Source organism: Myripristis murdjan, chromosome 4, assembly GCF_902150065.1.
Source record: "Myripristis murdjan chromosome 4, fMyrMur1.1, whole genome shotgun sequence".
Taxonomy (NCBI): Eukaryota; Metazoa; Chordata; class Actinopteri; order Holocentriformes; family Holocentridae; genus Myripristis; species Myripristis murdjan.
In genome coordinates, this window is record NC_043983.1 from 36,009,463 (window position 1) to 36,025,579 (window position 16,117).

At 48.2% G+C, this 16,117-nt stretch overlaps 1 protein-coding gene across 1 annotated transcript; it reads right to left on the minus strand.

Moving 5' to 3' along the window:
* Positions 1-15,486, minus strand: vcam1b (vascular cell adhesion molecule 1b). The gene is made up of 10 exons (XM_030048834.1): positions 15,366-15,486; positions 14,484-14,783; positions 11,380-11,685; positions 10,493-10,753; positions 8,813-9,091; positions 7,547-7,840; positions 3,236-3,535; positions 2,537-2,815; positions 621-881; positions 1-459 (listed from the first exon to the last, which is right to left on the minus strand). Exons 1-10 carry the CDS (start codon positions 15,412-15,414, stop codon positions 302-304), a joined length of 2,487 nt encoding a protein of 828 aa, XP_029904694.1. The 5' UTR covers positions 15,415-15,486; the 3' UTR covers positions 1-301.
* Positions 15,487-16,117: the final 631 nt, after the last annotated feature.

Genomic DNA, 16,117 nt, shown 5'->3' on the forward strand with positions numbered 1-16,117 from the left:
CGCCCCCCGCAGGCCGCCCTGCAGCCCAGCAGCTAAAGGGTCAGTTCACTCAAAGGGACAGGAAACAGAGCGCACACGTTTTAACAAGCTGCTGATTCAGCCTCGACTGCTGGAGCAGAAAAACACCGTCTGTGCTGCATGTTCACGAGTGTGGGGAGGGGGCGGAGCCAAGTGCTGCGTCACGTAGTACCCACAGGGGAGGATGGGAGGATGTAGTGGCCACATGGGAGGATGTAGTGGCCACAGGGGAGGATGTAGTGGCCACAGGGGAGGATGTAGTGGCCACAGGGGAGGATGTAGCTCAGGCTGAAGCAGGGGCAGACTTGGTCAGCTGGTAGAAACCCTTCCTCCTGGATCTCCTCAGGTAGTCCAGCAGCAGGACAGAAGCTGTGAGCCCAGTGGCGGCGCTGACCACGGGGACGATGACGACGAGGCTGGGAGGAAGGCCGCTGCTTCTCTCTGGAGGGAAGAAGAGATACAAAACAGATGAGAACATACCAGAAAAATCACTTTGCGTGGCGTTCTCTCACAGCTGAGCAGGTCCAGGTCTGACACGTTCACAGTACTTTACTGAACATACAGGAATGTTCTGTTAGCATGTCTGAGTCAATATGACTGACCCATGACGCTGATGCTGAAGGTTTGGGTCTGGTAGCCCAGCTGGTTGGTGGCGTTGAGCTGGTACAGGCCTGAGTCGCTGGCCGTCACGTTGACCAGCTGGAAGGTCCCGTCCACAGAGTGCAGCTCCGTCCCGTTGGTCAGCTTCTTCAGAACCATGACAGACCGGGGGAAGCTAACCGCTTCGGAGAAAATCGTGACATTTTGTCCCTCTTGGACCACCGCAGAGGGGAAGATGAGGACTGTGGTGTTCCTGGGAGGAGCTGGAAGAGAACCAGGACGCAGGTTAGCGCTGCAGGCCCAGGACGGTAACATGGTGGCCATTTTGAACAGGCATGATGGGAAATTAGCATGTAAACCTCAACAGACGTCAGGTGATCAAACGGTTAATAAATCAGCAGGACTCTCAGGATCTACAGCCAAAACAACTGCTTGAGCATAGCAGGGAGTTCAGCTAGCCTGCTAGTAACTTAGCTTCTAGCTAGCTATGTTAGCTAAGCTCAGGAGACCGATGCTAAAAAATACTCAGATAGACCCTGACAGGCCTCCGGCAGGTCCACCTGGTCCTTCTGTTTTTCAGGGAGTGTGACATGATCAATGCTGCATGTGTGTGTGATGCGTCCTGCTAGCAGCAGCAGCACAGAGAGGCACGACATGGCGGCTGTGCGTCAGCTGCACCGGCAGCAGAGTCACAGGCTATTTCTGTCCAGCAGCTTCATGTGAAGTCTGAGGCGTCAGCTGTCACATGCCAGAGGAACCACGAGCCGCAGGAAGAAGAAGGAACCAAGAGGAACTGCAGGAGGGAGGACCGAGCTCAGCTTTAAGGTAGGAATATACTTGCTGCATGACCTAACGTACGCGTACACAGTGCACTTCGTGAGTGCATTCACTTGCTGCAGCACAACGCGTCCAAAACGCATGATACTGGAGGTCTCCACTAGGGGCAGACAGCAGCAGATCGGATTGGACCTGAAAGCGCGAAGAAGCCGGGAGGTGTTGCTTGGATACCGCATTCCAGTATTGTAAACAAACATGGATTTGCTTGAAGAGGAAGAAATAATCATTTTGCTCCTGCTGAAATCGCGGCAGAAGCGCAAACAACGTCGCCGTCGGAGGTGGTACGTGCGGCCCCTCAACCAAACCCGCAGAGCAAACGGGGAATTTGTTTCCCTCGTCCTGCCGATGCGCGCACTTGACGAGGAGAAACACCGGGAGTATTTTCGTATGTCAGCCGGTGCTTTTGACGAGCTGTTATCCCTTATCGGTATTGTCAAACAGGTGCTTGTAGTTTCGGACCAGGTCCGAGAGTCTCTCTTCAAAACTTTCCGCCATTGCCTTCTGATGACACTTCTGACCCTCTGACCTCACCGTCACTGTCACTGTGTATTCGTTCGCACGAGCGCCTCTAGCGGTTATGTCAATACTGCATCTCGTGCACGCGTCACGTTACCTTGCGTCGAGATGAGCGACCTCTACGCCCAGGAACGTAGAATACGCGTCGCAGCCATGATGCGTAAGCGCACGCGTCGTGAGCAGCAAGTATATTCCAGGCTTTAGCTTTAGCTTAGCCTAGCATAGCTACAAAATGGCAGAGAAGGGAGTCAGTCGCCACCTCCTGTTCCCCGACTGCACCGACACTGAAGCCACATGCACGAGTGTGTGTGAGGGCAGGAGGACCCACACAAGCCTCAGTTAGACCAGGACTGAGATTAGACCAGGACTGAGATTAGACCAGGACTGAGATTAGACCAGGACTGAGATTAGACCAGGACTGAGAGAAAAGGACTATGGGAGTTGGATCCTGAGAGTCTTGCCATGTCTCATCCAAGAGGGAGGTCGTACTAAATATTTGACCTCAACCTGTGTGTGTGTGTGTGTGTGTGTGTGTGTGTGTGTGTGTGGCCGGCGTCTCACTGACCTGTGATGGTGATGTGGGTGCTGGCCAGCTGGGAGCCGTGCTGATTGGCCGCCTCACAGCGGTAGAGGCCGGCGTGCTCCAGCCGGGCCGAGGAGAGGCTGAAGGAGAGGCAGGAGGAGGCGTCGGCTCGCTGAAGCTCCGCCTCCTCGCCCTGCAGGACCCTCCTCAGCACCAGCCTCCCCGCCGGAGCTGCGTCTGAGCAGCAGGACAGCGTCACCTCCTGGCCCTCCAGCACCTCCCCTCCTGGACTCACACTGATGCTCGTTCTCCTCGGGGCGTCTGGACACACGGATTAATATTGATTTTTGATTTTTCAGGGCCGATATCGATTATTAGTGACAGATAACAAACCTTAGTGTTAGAAATGCCAAAAAAGCTTTGCTTTGAATTAACACATTTTTAATTAGCATTATATTAGTGAACACATAACAAAATTATCAGGAAAAAACAACACAAAATTCGCAAAAAAAAAATCGGAAAAAATAAAGAAAAAATGCTTGTCTATCACAAGCATTTTAACACAAATGTTTCACTCAGACACGGGCCTTTTTCCCGTGTCTGAGTGAAACATTTTCTGGTTAAATTCCCCCCTCATGGACCCCTGGGGGGGCCCGGACCTCACTTTGACTAACAACAAGCTAGCCAAGCAAGCTGACACCTTGCAGCAGAGGTTTGGCTCGGTGGCATTCAGACACTCACAGTGGATCTGCAGGGCGGCGCTCGCCTGCCTCCACCTCCAGGCTCCGCCCCCCTCCGCCTTAAGGACGGCCCGGCAGCTCAGCTCCTCGTGCTGCTCGGCCCGGAGCCGCAGCTCCGATGTGACGTTGTGCGGCCCGGCGGAGGACGGGCCCGGGTCCGACCGCAGCGTCCTGTTCCCGGACAGCCACTGCACCGTCAGCTGATTGGCTGGATAGACGTTGAGAATGCTGCAGCGGAGGACAACTTCCTGTCCCGCCAGGACGGGACCGGGAGTCTCCACCAGCGGGTCAGATGGCAGAGCTGCAGAGAATTAAAACACAGACATTCAGCCTCTTTGATGTCACTCAGATACTTAACCCCTTAAAACCTGACTTTCACTTAAATTTCCCTTCAAGTACCTTCAAAGAGTGGATTTTTCCCCCTCAAATTTCCCCTTAACCCCTTAAAACCTGATATTCCCTTAAACAGTCCTACTAGTAGCCAAAAATTATTGGCACCATTAGTGTTTTTTCCCTGTAAGAGCCATATTTGTTTACTTCCGTCACCAAGGCGACCCGTGCATTGTCAAAGCCGAGGGCCGGGTATTTAATCAAGGTTCAATGGATCTCAGGTGTTGCTGATTTGGGGAGGCACACAGTTTTAGACTGTGTTCAGTATGGTATCAACATATATTTGCGTTTATGTAAAGATTATGCCGTAAGTGATGGACATTTAGTAAAATTTTGTTTGGAGAATAAATATTCTGATTTCAACCCTACGGAAAGTTTGGACTTTATGATTTGGGCACACGTCGGAACAAATCCAGTCAGCAGCCAGTAGTGCTAAAGGTATAGGGCTTAGCCACTACATTCCCCTTGTGCTCTCATTTTCCCTTAAATTTCCTCTTTAGTACGTGCAAGTTAGACTTTCAGTTAGACTTTAAGGAGAGCTGTCTTGCTCTTTTCTTTAACTCCCCGGGCTCTAGTTTCCTCTCAAATTTCCCCTTAACCCCTCAACACCTGATTTTCACTGATTCAGACTTATATTGAGTGAAGTGTTCAAATCCCAGATGCTGTTGTGTTATGGCTGCAGAATCACATCAATTAGAAAATCTACATGTATGGTGCATCATTTTAGACACATTTCCCTGGAATTCAGCAGCACATGTTTGGGATCTAAATTCTGAACAAACTTTGAACAAAGCTCGGCCGAGCAGCAGTGAGTGGCAGACTGAAAGAGTTAAAGAGGTTAAAGACCATAAAGGAAAAAGTTGACCTGTCATGCCCTGAAGCTGAGGAACACAGTCGTCTGAGGGGGTTTAGCTTTATGCGACACTTCAGTTGTGACAGCTTTACTCTCCTGCTCACGTCTCATCTTCAGGATAAAGATAACCGCCTGAGTGTTGGGCAGAGGTCAGATGGGACATCTGGCAGCCATCACTCTCTCTGACAGCCTGGGATGAATTCACCCAGGCGGTGCTGCCGCTCAAACAAATATGATTGGTTGACAGCGTGTCCGTCAGTGATTGAGGTTTTCCGGCAGCTCTGTTCAAAGTTCAACTAGTTTCATCTGTCTTGCTGCCGTCAGTCTGTGTGATCCTGCAACACACACACACATCTCGCTGGCTGGGTTTCAGTCCGCATGTTTTATGTGAATTTTTGAGTTTGTGCAGAAAAAACCTGAATGGAAACTGAATGGAGATTCACAAAAACTCCCAAAGTGTACATGAAGTGTTCTTGTCTGAGACTGATAAGTGTACACGACCCATACCCGACCTGTACCCAACATGTACCCGACCTGTACCCAACATGTACCCGACCTGTACCCAACATGTACCCAACATGTACCCGACACGTACCCGACCTGTACCCGACACGCACCCGACCTGTACCTGACACGTACCCGACCTGTACCCGACCTGTACCCAACACGTACCCGACCTGTACCCAACACGTACCCGACCTGTTGCCGACCCATACCCAACATGTGCCCAACCTGTACCCCACACCTCCCCTACCCATACCCAACACATACCCGACCCGTACACAACACGTACCCAACCTGAACTCAACAGGTACCCAACACATACCCGACCTGTACCCAACATGTACCCGACCTGTACCTGACACGTACCCGACCTGTACCCAACATGTACCCGACCTGTACCTGACACGTACCCGACCTGTACCCAACATGTACCCAACATGTACCCGACCTGTAGCACACCTGTACCCGCCTGGGAGGCAGCGGTGCCTGCTAGGGCCGTGACACACCATGCTGATGATTGGCCGTGGGTCAGTGTTTGGTTGTTGTTGAGTGTGTGTGGCTCTAGTTTTTGAGGTGTGTAGTTGGACCCTGTAAGTGGCTTCTTGGTTGATTGAACGTGTTGAATCGGTGGTGGAGCCGGCTGGTGAGAGGGATCACCCTGATTGGCTGGTTAGCTCAGTGAGCTGGTGCATGAGAAGAGAAACTGAATTATTTCTGTCTCTACCGCTTCCTTTCTTCTTCCACAACCAAAAGACCAAGGCCTGCAGCTTCTTCTCAGACATTCTGGATTAGGAGGAGCTGGCTAAACCGTCTGTGGTGAGGTTTGTATATTTGAATTGCTAGGGTCTCCCAGTTTCGCTTTTTAGCTTTCTAGCTAGGCTTTTGTGGACATTAGGTTGCACATGCAGAATCACTGGGAAGGAGCCTTAAAGCTGAGCAGGGCAGCGGAAACACTCCCAGCATCTGGAAGCCGTCAGCAGCAACAACTTGCGAAATCATTTGGTCTTGAGTGAGTGACACACTGCCTCCTCTCTGAGTCATTTCTCTCCCTGTGACTGGATGTGCCTCTGCTGTGTGGGAGCATTTTTACATCACTTTTGTTTTGAAAGCGAGGGAGGACTCGGCCTTTCCGGCCGTCCTGTCGCAAACTGGCGTGTTGCAGCCCTGCGCTGTCAGACTGAAGACGGATCTCCCCAAGGAAATGTTCCTGCTCACAAAAACACAACTAAACCTTTTAGCCTCTGACCGACACGACCAGCCGATGTTGAGCAGATGAACGTCCACAGAGCTCTGGCTGACCTCCAGACCACAGGACACCGTGTTACTCAACATGTTGTGTTCATCTGCAGGGAAGCGCGTGTGTGCGCACACGCGCACACGCCCACACACACACACACACACACACACACACACACACACACACACACACACACACACACACACAGAGGCAGGATTCTGCTAACAGCAGCCCTGCAGAGCTGAGAGAAGCACAGCTGTTCTTACCATCAGACCCATCAGAGACTCAGACTTTTTTTTTAAAAAACACGACTTTTTCTTTTCAACTTTTTTCAACTTTAACCTTTCAACTTTAACCTTCTGTCCATGCAAAAAGATTTTTTTGTCACAGACAACACGACTTTTGGAACTATTTAGTTTGCTGCTGCATGCTAAAATGGTTGGTTGTATAATTTTTTGTTTCTTTCGTCTGTAAAGAGCTGCATATTTGGTACATAAGAAAACCAACCAGCTTTTGTAAAACTAGAGTGGAGTGTTTTCTTCTTCTGTGGTGTGGACGGTAAACAGGAAGCAGTTTGATGAGTGTGATATCAGCAGTGCCACTTTGTTCATGTGCTTCTTTTTAAGAACTTGGACTATTTTGTGACTTTCAGGAGGAGCTCTGCCTCCTCCTCTGTCCACATAAACCAGTCAGCCTCGTTGTCACCAGTCCACCTCCTGTTCCCTGAAGGTTTGGATGTTGCTGAGAAGTCTGGAAGCCGAATGGCTCTTGCATTCATAGCTAAACTCTGGGTCAACAAACCACTGCTTCTCTGCACACATCCACAAGACGGATGATTTTCTGTGTTCTTGTGTGGACAGCGAGGTCTCAGAAAACACTGAGAGGTAACGAACCACAGGGAGAACCCTGAACTTGTTTCTCAGGGGAGAGTTTTAGAATTTATGAGAAAGACGTCCAAATTTCCACTGATTTCAAATAAAAGTAATCTGCAAGGTGCACATCTCAACTAACAAAACTAATATATTACAGAGAATAATGTCTAATGTTTTTGTAATTTCATACAAGCAGAATCTTCAGTAAACCAACAGATCTGATCTATGAACAGTCCTGGGACAGGGACCTGTACAGGCACTGGACACCACCGAATGTTACCTGAGATGCTTTTAAGTTGAAAAATATTAAAATGAAATAAAACTAAACTCCAACTAGTAATTTTCTGACAGCACAAACTAAAGCTCAAACTGTAAATGCAGCTTCAAAACAAACTGAGCTGAATCTAAATTCTGAAACTAAATTAAAGGTTAAAGGTGAGGCGAGCTGATACTCACAGTAAACTGTGACCCGGGTGTGGTTGGTCCTGAGGACTGAGCCACACCGCGCCTCGCAGACGTGCTGCCCCTCGTCCTGCAGCCGCACGGGACGCAGGACCAGACGGGACACACGGGACTCGTCCTCCTGGTCCTCCTGTTCCTCCTGGTCCTCCTGGTGGTCTGCTGGCCGGTCCGCTCTCCTCCAGGTGAGGACGGGCCGCAGGCAGCCGGAGGCCCTGCAGGTCAGGACAAGGCTGGAGCCTCGCTCTGCTGCGGCGGGATGGGGCGACACCTCCACCTGCAGAGGGTGAGCTGAAACAAAGATCGTGTCGGTGCAGAGATTTTAGATTTCAGTTGCTCAACTTTTATCCTGCTGCAGAAAATAAACTCATGTTCAGTCAGAGCCAGAAAGAGGCAGGGATCCACCAATCATCGGCCCCGGCTGATTATCAGGGCCAATTTTAAGAATTTTGAGTGAGGGCAATGTTTCTGATGATATGGTTCCAATTTTCAATTCCATAATGAACAAAAACCAAAATATCTTTCATATCACAGTCCAGTGGGGGACCGGGGCCTCATGAGGCCCCCAGGTGTCGACAGGTACTGAGCGTACTGAGAGCCACATCATGACGTCTTTTACCAAACTGTCAACAGACGCCCGCAGTCTGACAGCATCAGCTGATCTGCTCTCCTGTTTGTCCTTGGTCAAATTATTATCATAATAATAATCAAAGCAATAAAAATAACTGGAGCCATGATTTGTTTGTGTTGTGCCTTGACATGGAAGTGTGGATGGCAACTTGCCGCCCAGACACACGGACACAGGAGGACGAGGTGTAGGGACCACCTGGACTGCAGACAGAGGAGCTGACAGCTCCTCATCCAGATGTGTTGAACATCTGCAGTTTGATATTTTTGTTAAGAAGTGAAGCTCCAGCAGAGCCTCTTCATCAGCTAACAGATTCTCTCTGTTCAAACTGATCATCTGGCAAAAGCATAAAGCTGAGTGTGTAATATATGACACACTCTCTCCCAGGAGGTTCTGGACCCCCAGGTTTCCTCTGCTGAGGCCCCGACTGGGGGACCTACAGAAGAGCGACCTGCTCCTCTTCTCACTGACATTATCTTTTCATTTTCAACATCGTCTGCTTTGTTTCTTCAAATCAGCTCACTATCGCTGAGTAGGTGGTTGCTTGGCAACCAGGATGATGCAACACTCCCGGCCTTCTGTTCTATCACAACATCTAAGCAGAGGCCGTCCCTGGTCGCCGGCGTCTCACTGACCTGTGATGGTGATGTGGGTGCTGGCCAGCTGGGAGCCGTGCTGATTGGCCGCCTCACAGCGGTAGAGGCCGGCGTGCTCCAGCCGGGCCGAGGAGAGGCTGAAGGAGAGGCAGGAGGAGGCGTCGGCTCGCTGAAGCTCCACCTCCTCGCCCTGCAGGACCCTCCTCAGCACCAGCCTCCCCGCCGGAGCTGCGTCTGAACGGCAGGACAGCGTCACCTCCTGGCCCTCCAGCACCTCCCCTCCTGGACTCACACTGATGCTGGTGTTGGTGGGCGGAGCTACAGGAAGACAGAACCATTTTGTCATAGAACCATTTTACCAAGTCACACACTCACCAGCGGTCGACCAAATATCAGCTGACCAGCAGGGCTGATATGCAAAATTTATCAATAATGGATTATTTTGATTTGCAGGCTTTTACAAATGCTAATACCAATGCTAGGACTAACACTGACACTAATGCTAATGCTAATACTAATGCTGATAGTAAGACTAATGCTAACGCTAATACTAATGCTGATAGTAAGACTAATGCTAACGCTAATACTGATACAGCAGCGGCCTGGGTTTGAAGAGGTTTAAAAGTGCATTTTTTTCTTTTTAAATTTTATATTTTTTTAGATGATCAATCGATGAATCTCAAAGTGCAGATAAATCTACAGACCAAGGCAGCAAGAAAAAAGGTTAAAAAGGAGCGCTTCATGGACTCATAGTTTAGTTTGAGGTGCTCTTTGGAGAGGGATATATGTTGTGCAGAAAACAGAGGAAAATTCCAAGGCACTCTCTTAGAAACAGTAAAATGCCTTTATTTGATGGCATTGTCAAAGTGACAGACTAAAAACAACTCTGACGCGTTTCGGCGTCAAGCTTTCATCAGGGAGTCAAACAGAGTATTCTCACTAACACAGTTCTTTTGTCTTGGTGTTCAACCAATGACATGCTTCCACTAGGTTCCTGTGAAGCAAAGTGGGTGTGGAACAACCTGCCCATGCACAGAGCATGGCTAGGCTCCACCTTACAGGTATTCAAATTTATCACACATTTATGTATTTTGGAAAGCATATAGATTTTCGTTATATAGAAACTTCAGTTCAGGTTCAGAAATCCAACCGCTCTCCTTTGCCTGCAGAAGCAACTGGCCCAGTTCAGTTTAGAGAGACTCAGTGGGATTAAAAGACAGAGGCTGGTTGAATTCTGTGTTACATAGCTGTCGATGTGCCTCTTTGACATACATCTCCCTGCTCCACACCACAATAGCGCCCCCTTGTCTGCTTTTTTGCGTCGGAGTTGTTTTAGTCTGTCACTTTGACAATGCCAGTCAAATAAAGGCATTTTACTGTTTCCAGGAGAGTGCCTTGGAAATTTCCTCTGTTTTTTAGACCAAGGCAGCAATTTAAAGAAAAAATTATGATGGAAAAAAAGGAATAAGAAAGTTAAAAATAAATAAATAAATGAACATATAAATGTATGAATAAATAAATAAATAAATAATAAATGAATTAATTAAGATATTTAAATAGATATGAGTATGCAGTTGGTCATTTTCCTCATTTCAACAAAAATATTTTTCAATGAAATAAAGGTTAAGAAATAAATTTCATAATAAGAGCCTGCCCCTGGGCTCCTGGGTTTCCTAGGGTCGACAAACACACACACACACACACACACACACAGCGTACCGTGCACGGTGACCTCCACTGCAGCTGTGTGGTTTCCCAGCATGCTGCTGGCCTGGCAGACGTAGCGGCCGGTGTGCGACAGCGTCACGGAGGGCAGCCTCAGCTCGGGGCCGACGCCCAGCGGCCGCAGCGAGCCGTCCCCGCCGCTGAAGCTCCAGCTGAGCCGCGGCTCCGGGCTTCCTTCAGCCGAACACGTCAGAGCGAGCGGGGAGCCGGACATCAGGACCACCGAGTCGGACACGGCGGTGACCTGAGGAGGGTCTGCACACAGAGCAGAGACGCATCAACACCTGAGCCGACAGGTGAGCGCACGTGAGAGCCTTTCAGGTTCTGGGCCCCCAGGTGACTTCGCCCTGCAGGGACCCTCCGCCCCTCCCTGCCAAAGCTTTGAAAATGGACAAAACTAGCCGAACTTCTTCCAAAATCATGGCAATGAAGGCAACCTAACCTGGAAATGTTATTACAATAAAATGGCCTGAATAAGCTTAAAGACAGACCTGAAAATTAATTACCAAAACAATATATCATTATGTATATATATGTTTAAAATAATACAAAAATACTTTCTTTTTGGCTAATTTTCAAGTTATTTTCTTGTTTGTGTTTTTTATTGGTTTGTTTTTTGTTAGTTTTCGGGTTATTTTGTTGTAATTTTTTTACTAATTTTCTTGCAGGTTTTGGGGACTTTTCTTCCTAAGTTCGCCCTTATTTATTTTCTCAGGTTCAGAAAGAAATGAAGCCAATGTGCTCCGGTTTGAAAGGCTTAACTGCTGGAGGCAACAAGGGAACAGGAAGTGATCAGAAACTGGACGTGCCTCTCTTCCAGTGGGAGGGGTCAGACTGGTCAGACTGGTCAGACTGGTCAGGACAAAGTGGGCGGGACTTACAGAGCACCGTCAGGTTCACGGCGGTCTCCCTGCTCCTCAGCTCGGCGGGCAGCCCCGGCAGGTCCAGCGTGGCGCGGCAGGTGATGACGCTCCCCGTGTCCTGTCTGCTCGGGGTGAAGGTGTAGTTGGACAGGAGGGAGGCGGAGCCTGGCTCCCCGGCGTCGCTCCGGAGGACCTCCCCCCCTCGCAGCCAGGAGACGCTCAGCAGCTCAGACGGGTAAACGCCCCCCACCCGGCAGGTCAGGCTCTGCTGCCGGCCCGCCTGCAGCTGCTGGTGACCCTGGACCTCAGGGGCCGTGGGGAAAGCTGAGCACCAGACACACACACACACACACACACACACACACACACACACACACACACACACACACAGACAGACACACACACACACACAACAAGCGTTGTGAAACGTCAGGGAAAAAGAAATTGATTTTCGTGTTATCTGTTGAACACCTTTTTTAACCATAAAGTTTTTAACAGGCAGTTTGAGGCCGAGCCTGTAACCACCAAAACCACAAAAAAAAAAAAAAAAAAAAAAAGAAGAAGAAAGAAATAAAAAAGATAAAACTCCTTCCCCTAACCCTTTACTTAACCCCTAATCCCTAACCCTTTACCTAATCTAGATAGATAGATAGATAGATAGGTATACTTTATTGATCCCAGACTGGGAAATTCACACGTCTGGGATCAATAAAGTATACCTATCTATCTATCTACCTACCTATGTAATCCCTAACCCTTTACCTAATCTCTAACCCTTTACCTAATCCCTAACCCTAACCCTAATCCCTACCCCTTTACCTAATCCCTACCCCTTTACCTAATCCCTAACCCTTTACCTAATTCTAACTTTAACCAATAGGACAAAATTTGCTTTTTTGAGGACAAGCCAAAAGTTTCTTATTTCCAGAAAATGTCCCCACCCCGTTAGTGTGCTGGTCTTCACTATTTAGCAAGTATGTATACACATGCAGACACAGATACACACACACACACACACACACACACACACACACACACACACACACACACACACACACACACACACACACACACACACACCCACACACCCACACACCCCAGCGGTGCCGGAGTGTGTTTTGAAGCAGGAGCACATAAAGCTCCAGGTGATGTAATAGGCCACTGAACCTAATCCAGCCTAAATGTATTCCCTGTCCCCATCAGGACGAGATGGCAGCTTTTCTCCTTCCCTCTTTTTGTTTTTGTTTTTTTTTGTTTTTTTTGCCCAGCGGGGTGTCACAAGCAGCTGAGGAGGCTGGACTCTAAACGAGGGTCCTGGCTCCTGTTGGTTCACACCCGAATGCAAATCTCTTCAACACAAGCTGACAGTGTTTTCAAGGCTGCATAACAAACGGCACAGTAACTCCTGGGAAGTGAATGTAGAACCTGAAAAGCTCTTATTGATCACCAGACATGATTAGAACATTTAACTTTTAACACTGAAACTGATATTTCATAATGAGGAAACATGACCAGTAGGCTTCATACTTTAGTGTTCAACAAGCACAGCACATCTAATGATTAAAGTATCGTTTAATTAATGAATTAATCAAAGTATCCCTCCTACACACACACACACACACACAGCTGTACTGACCTGCCTGCAGTTTGCCAATACAAAAATCTGTGAACATACATGCTTCTATAGCAGTCATATGTGTTCATATGTGTTTTTAGTCATTTATGTAGCAAAGATACAAATATTATATTTCTGTGGTTCGGTTCAACAGGCTGAGCTCCTCATCCTTCATGTTCTGGACTCCCATTTCAAGTCATTTTGGAACCCTTAAGGCAAGAGATTTTTTCCCCCCACACAATTATTATTATTATTATTATTATTATTATTATTAATAATAATAATAATAATAATAATAATAATAATAATGATAATAACAACAACAACAACAAAATGACAAGAAAACTTCACATTTATACTTAAAAAGATGTATGCTGGAATGGAGATGTGTTTAAGTGCAGCATCAGGCTGCGTTCAGACGCTTTTCACAACCATTTAAACTATTCCTCATTCTGCTGAGGACCCCACAGAAGACCCTCGAGGACCCCTGGGGGTCCCTGGACCTCACTTTGAAAACCCACCATCTGAAACAAATAAAAGCAGCCTCCTGAGACCATCATGCTGACAGAAAAGTCCTGTAGTGAAATCTAGGTCAGCTGTGTGTGTGCTCTGCCTCAGTCCTGTCTTATTTCTGCTGCGAGTCCCGGGGGGGGGGGTCTGGGGGGGCTCCAGAGAGGTGCAGCAAGAATCCGACGGGACATGGAGGGCAGCTCATGAATACTTTTATCCACTGATTATTTCCCTCCTCCTGCAGTGTGTTTGTTTTGTTAACGCTGCTCGTCCTTTCTGTAATACTGCTGACGGCCCCCAGGGGGGTTCACCTGCCTGCGACCTGATGCACCTTCCATATTTGTCGTGTTTAAGCTGGGAGCCGGCCATCAGAACAGCGAGTGCAGCACATTTAGGAAACGCTGAGTTGTAGTGAGCGAGTTGAGTGTGAAGTCAAAACCAAAAGTAAGAGAGCAGATCTGCTGATATCCCAAACAATGACCTGGCACCAGCAGCCCCTTTCTCTCCTGCTCTCCTTTGGTGAGGGTGAGGGGTGAAAGTAAAATTCCTGACCTATAAGAGTAGTGCCATGTCCTGCTGGCTGGTTTCCACTCTAACAGTCCAATCTGATGTTGTACATGGAAAAAGCTCCGCAGAGTCTCTGCTCCCTCTCAGATAAACGCAGACGAGGACAAAGTACACGAGCGGCTGACCGGATGGAAACTGTCCCGTCAGGAGGCAGGAGCTCAGAGCGGGACTGCAGCAAACTGACTTCAGCTCAGATCTCACCTCTAAAAATATCATTTTAATAATTCTGAATATAGTTTTCTTGTAAGTTCTTTTTTTATTTTTTTTTTTATCTTACATAACCTCTTACATTCATTATCTTACATTATCAGGTCCTTTTTAGCCAGAGTCCTGGCGACTGTCTGGTGCTTCTTCACTGACGTTCTGCTACTCTGTTGGTCTGGTTTTCCACATATTTGTGAAATAAATCAGGTGTTCAAATGGGACTCACAGTAAACCTGGATGACGGCCCGGCTCTGTTTGTTCTCCTGTCCGCAGGTGACCTTGCAGACCAGCGTGGCGTCGTGCTCCGGCATCACGGGGTCGAAGGTCACCAGTGACTCCAGCGCGGTGGTGTTGATGTGGGCGGAAAGCGGCTTGTCCTCCAGCAGCGTCCAGGTGATGCTGGCTCTGCCGGGACAGTCCCGCACCGAGCAGCGCAGCTCCCGCCGCTCGCCCAGCGGGAACACCGCTCTCCTGGGGCTCAGCTCCACACGCAGAGCCCCCCCGCCCGCCACCAGCAGCACCCACACTGAAACAAATGCACCATGAAACAAATAAAGCCCTCAGAACAACAGGCGCTGAGAATGGAGCGACCAATATCAATTATTAATGATCAAGGATACCAATAACCAATATTCAGATCTGATATTCATTTGTAGTGACTTTGAAAATTGCTGAGTCACAATTTATAGTATCAGAAATGCCAACACAAACCTTGTGTGTTAAATTAACATTATTATTCTGGAAAACTGCAGAAAAAAAATACAGGAAAATCTCATGTCAATCTGAGCTCAGTTCCCTCAGTGATCTATTTAAAGGTCAGATCAGTGATTTCTGCTGTTTAACAAACACGTAAACCCAGGAAAACTATAATCATAATAACAATAATAATCTTTATTTATGTAACTGAAGCTGTAATCCCTCTGTCTTTAAGGCAGGTCAGTCAGGGGTTCAGCCATCATGCAAATCAAAATTAGGATTCCGGTTATTGAAAGATTCTGAATATTGGCTCTGATAATCGTTTGGGACCGATAAGTGATCGATCGATCCCTGGCTCACAGATCTGAGATCAGAATCAGACTGTGGCGTTGAAAGTGCAGTGGCAGCTCACCTGTGTGCAGCAGCATGAAGGTCCTCAGCGGAGACGTTTCCTCCTTCATGGTTCAGGGTTTCTTTGTCTGGCAGAGACTCAGCTGGGCTCCGCTCGCTCGCTCGCTATTTAGCAGCTCGCTCCGCGGGGGGGACGGGGCCGGACACGCCTCCTGAATTCCCCAGCAGGTCACAGATGAAATCCCCCTCTCCCCCTCTCTCTCTCTCTGAGTGCAGCTGCAGCGCCCTCTGCAGGACACACACACACCTGCAGCAGGACGTCTTGAACCTATGACCCTCTGATCGATCAGACGTGACACAATGGACTGAGTGTGTGTGTGTGTGTGTGTATGTGTGTGTGTGTGTGTTCAGGTGCTCTCACACTCGCGGTGACCTGGCATTGATGAGTGAGAACAGTGTGCTGGTCATCAGGATGATGTGGAGTCACATGATGAGCTTCACTTTCACTGCCTGGTGCCTTCAGAGTCACCGGGAAACCCCCAGCAGCTCCTCAGGACATTTTGTAACAGCTCCTTAACCCCCCCCCCCCCCCCCACTTCTCTTTCTCTTTCTTTTTCTTTTTTACAAACAAGAGATGATGAGAAAGAGAAAGTAAACATTCTTTCAAAGAACTGCTGCTATTTAACATCAACATAAAATACTTTAAATTTATTTATTAATTCATCAGCTCAGTGTGTGTATACACATACATGTACATATGTATAGATACATATATATTTATACATATGTGTACACATATATATGTATATATGT

Excerpts from the sequence above, each read along its gene's own strand:
- vcam1b (XM_030048834.1), bottom strand. The coding sequence starts at position 15,414 with ATGAAGGAGGAAACGTCTCCGCTGAGGACCTTCATGCTGCTGCACACA. Across the intron at positions 14,784-15,365 it reads CTTCATGCTGCTGCACACAG|TGTGGGTGCTGCTGGTGGCG; the intron begins GTGAGCTGCCAC and ends CATTTGTTTCAG. Across the intron at positions 7,841-8,812 it reads CACCCACATCACCATCACAG|CTCACCCTCTGCAGGTGGAG; the intron begins GTCAGTGAGACG and ends TCTTTGTTTCAG.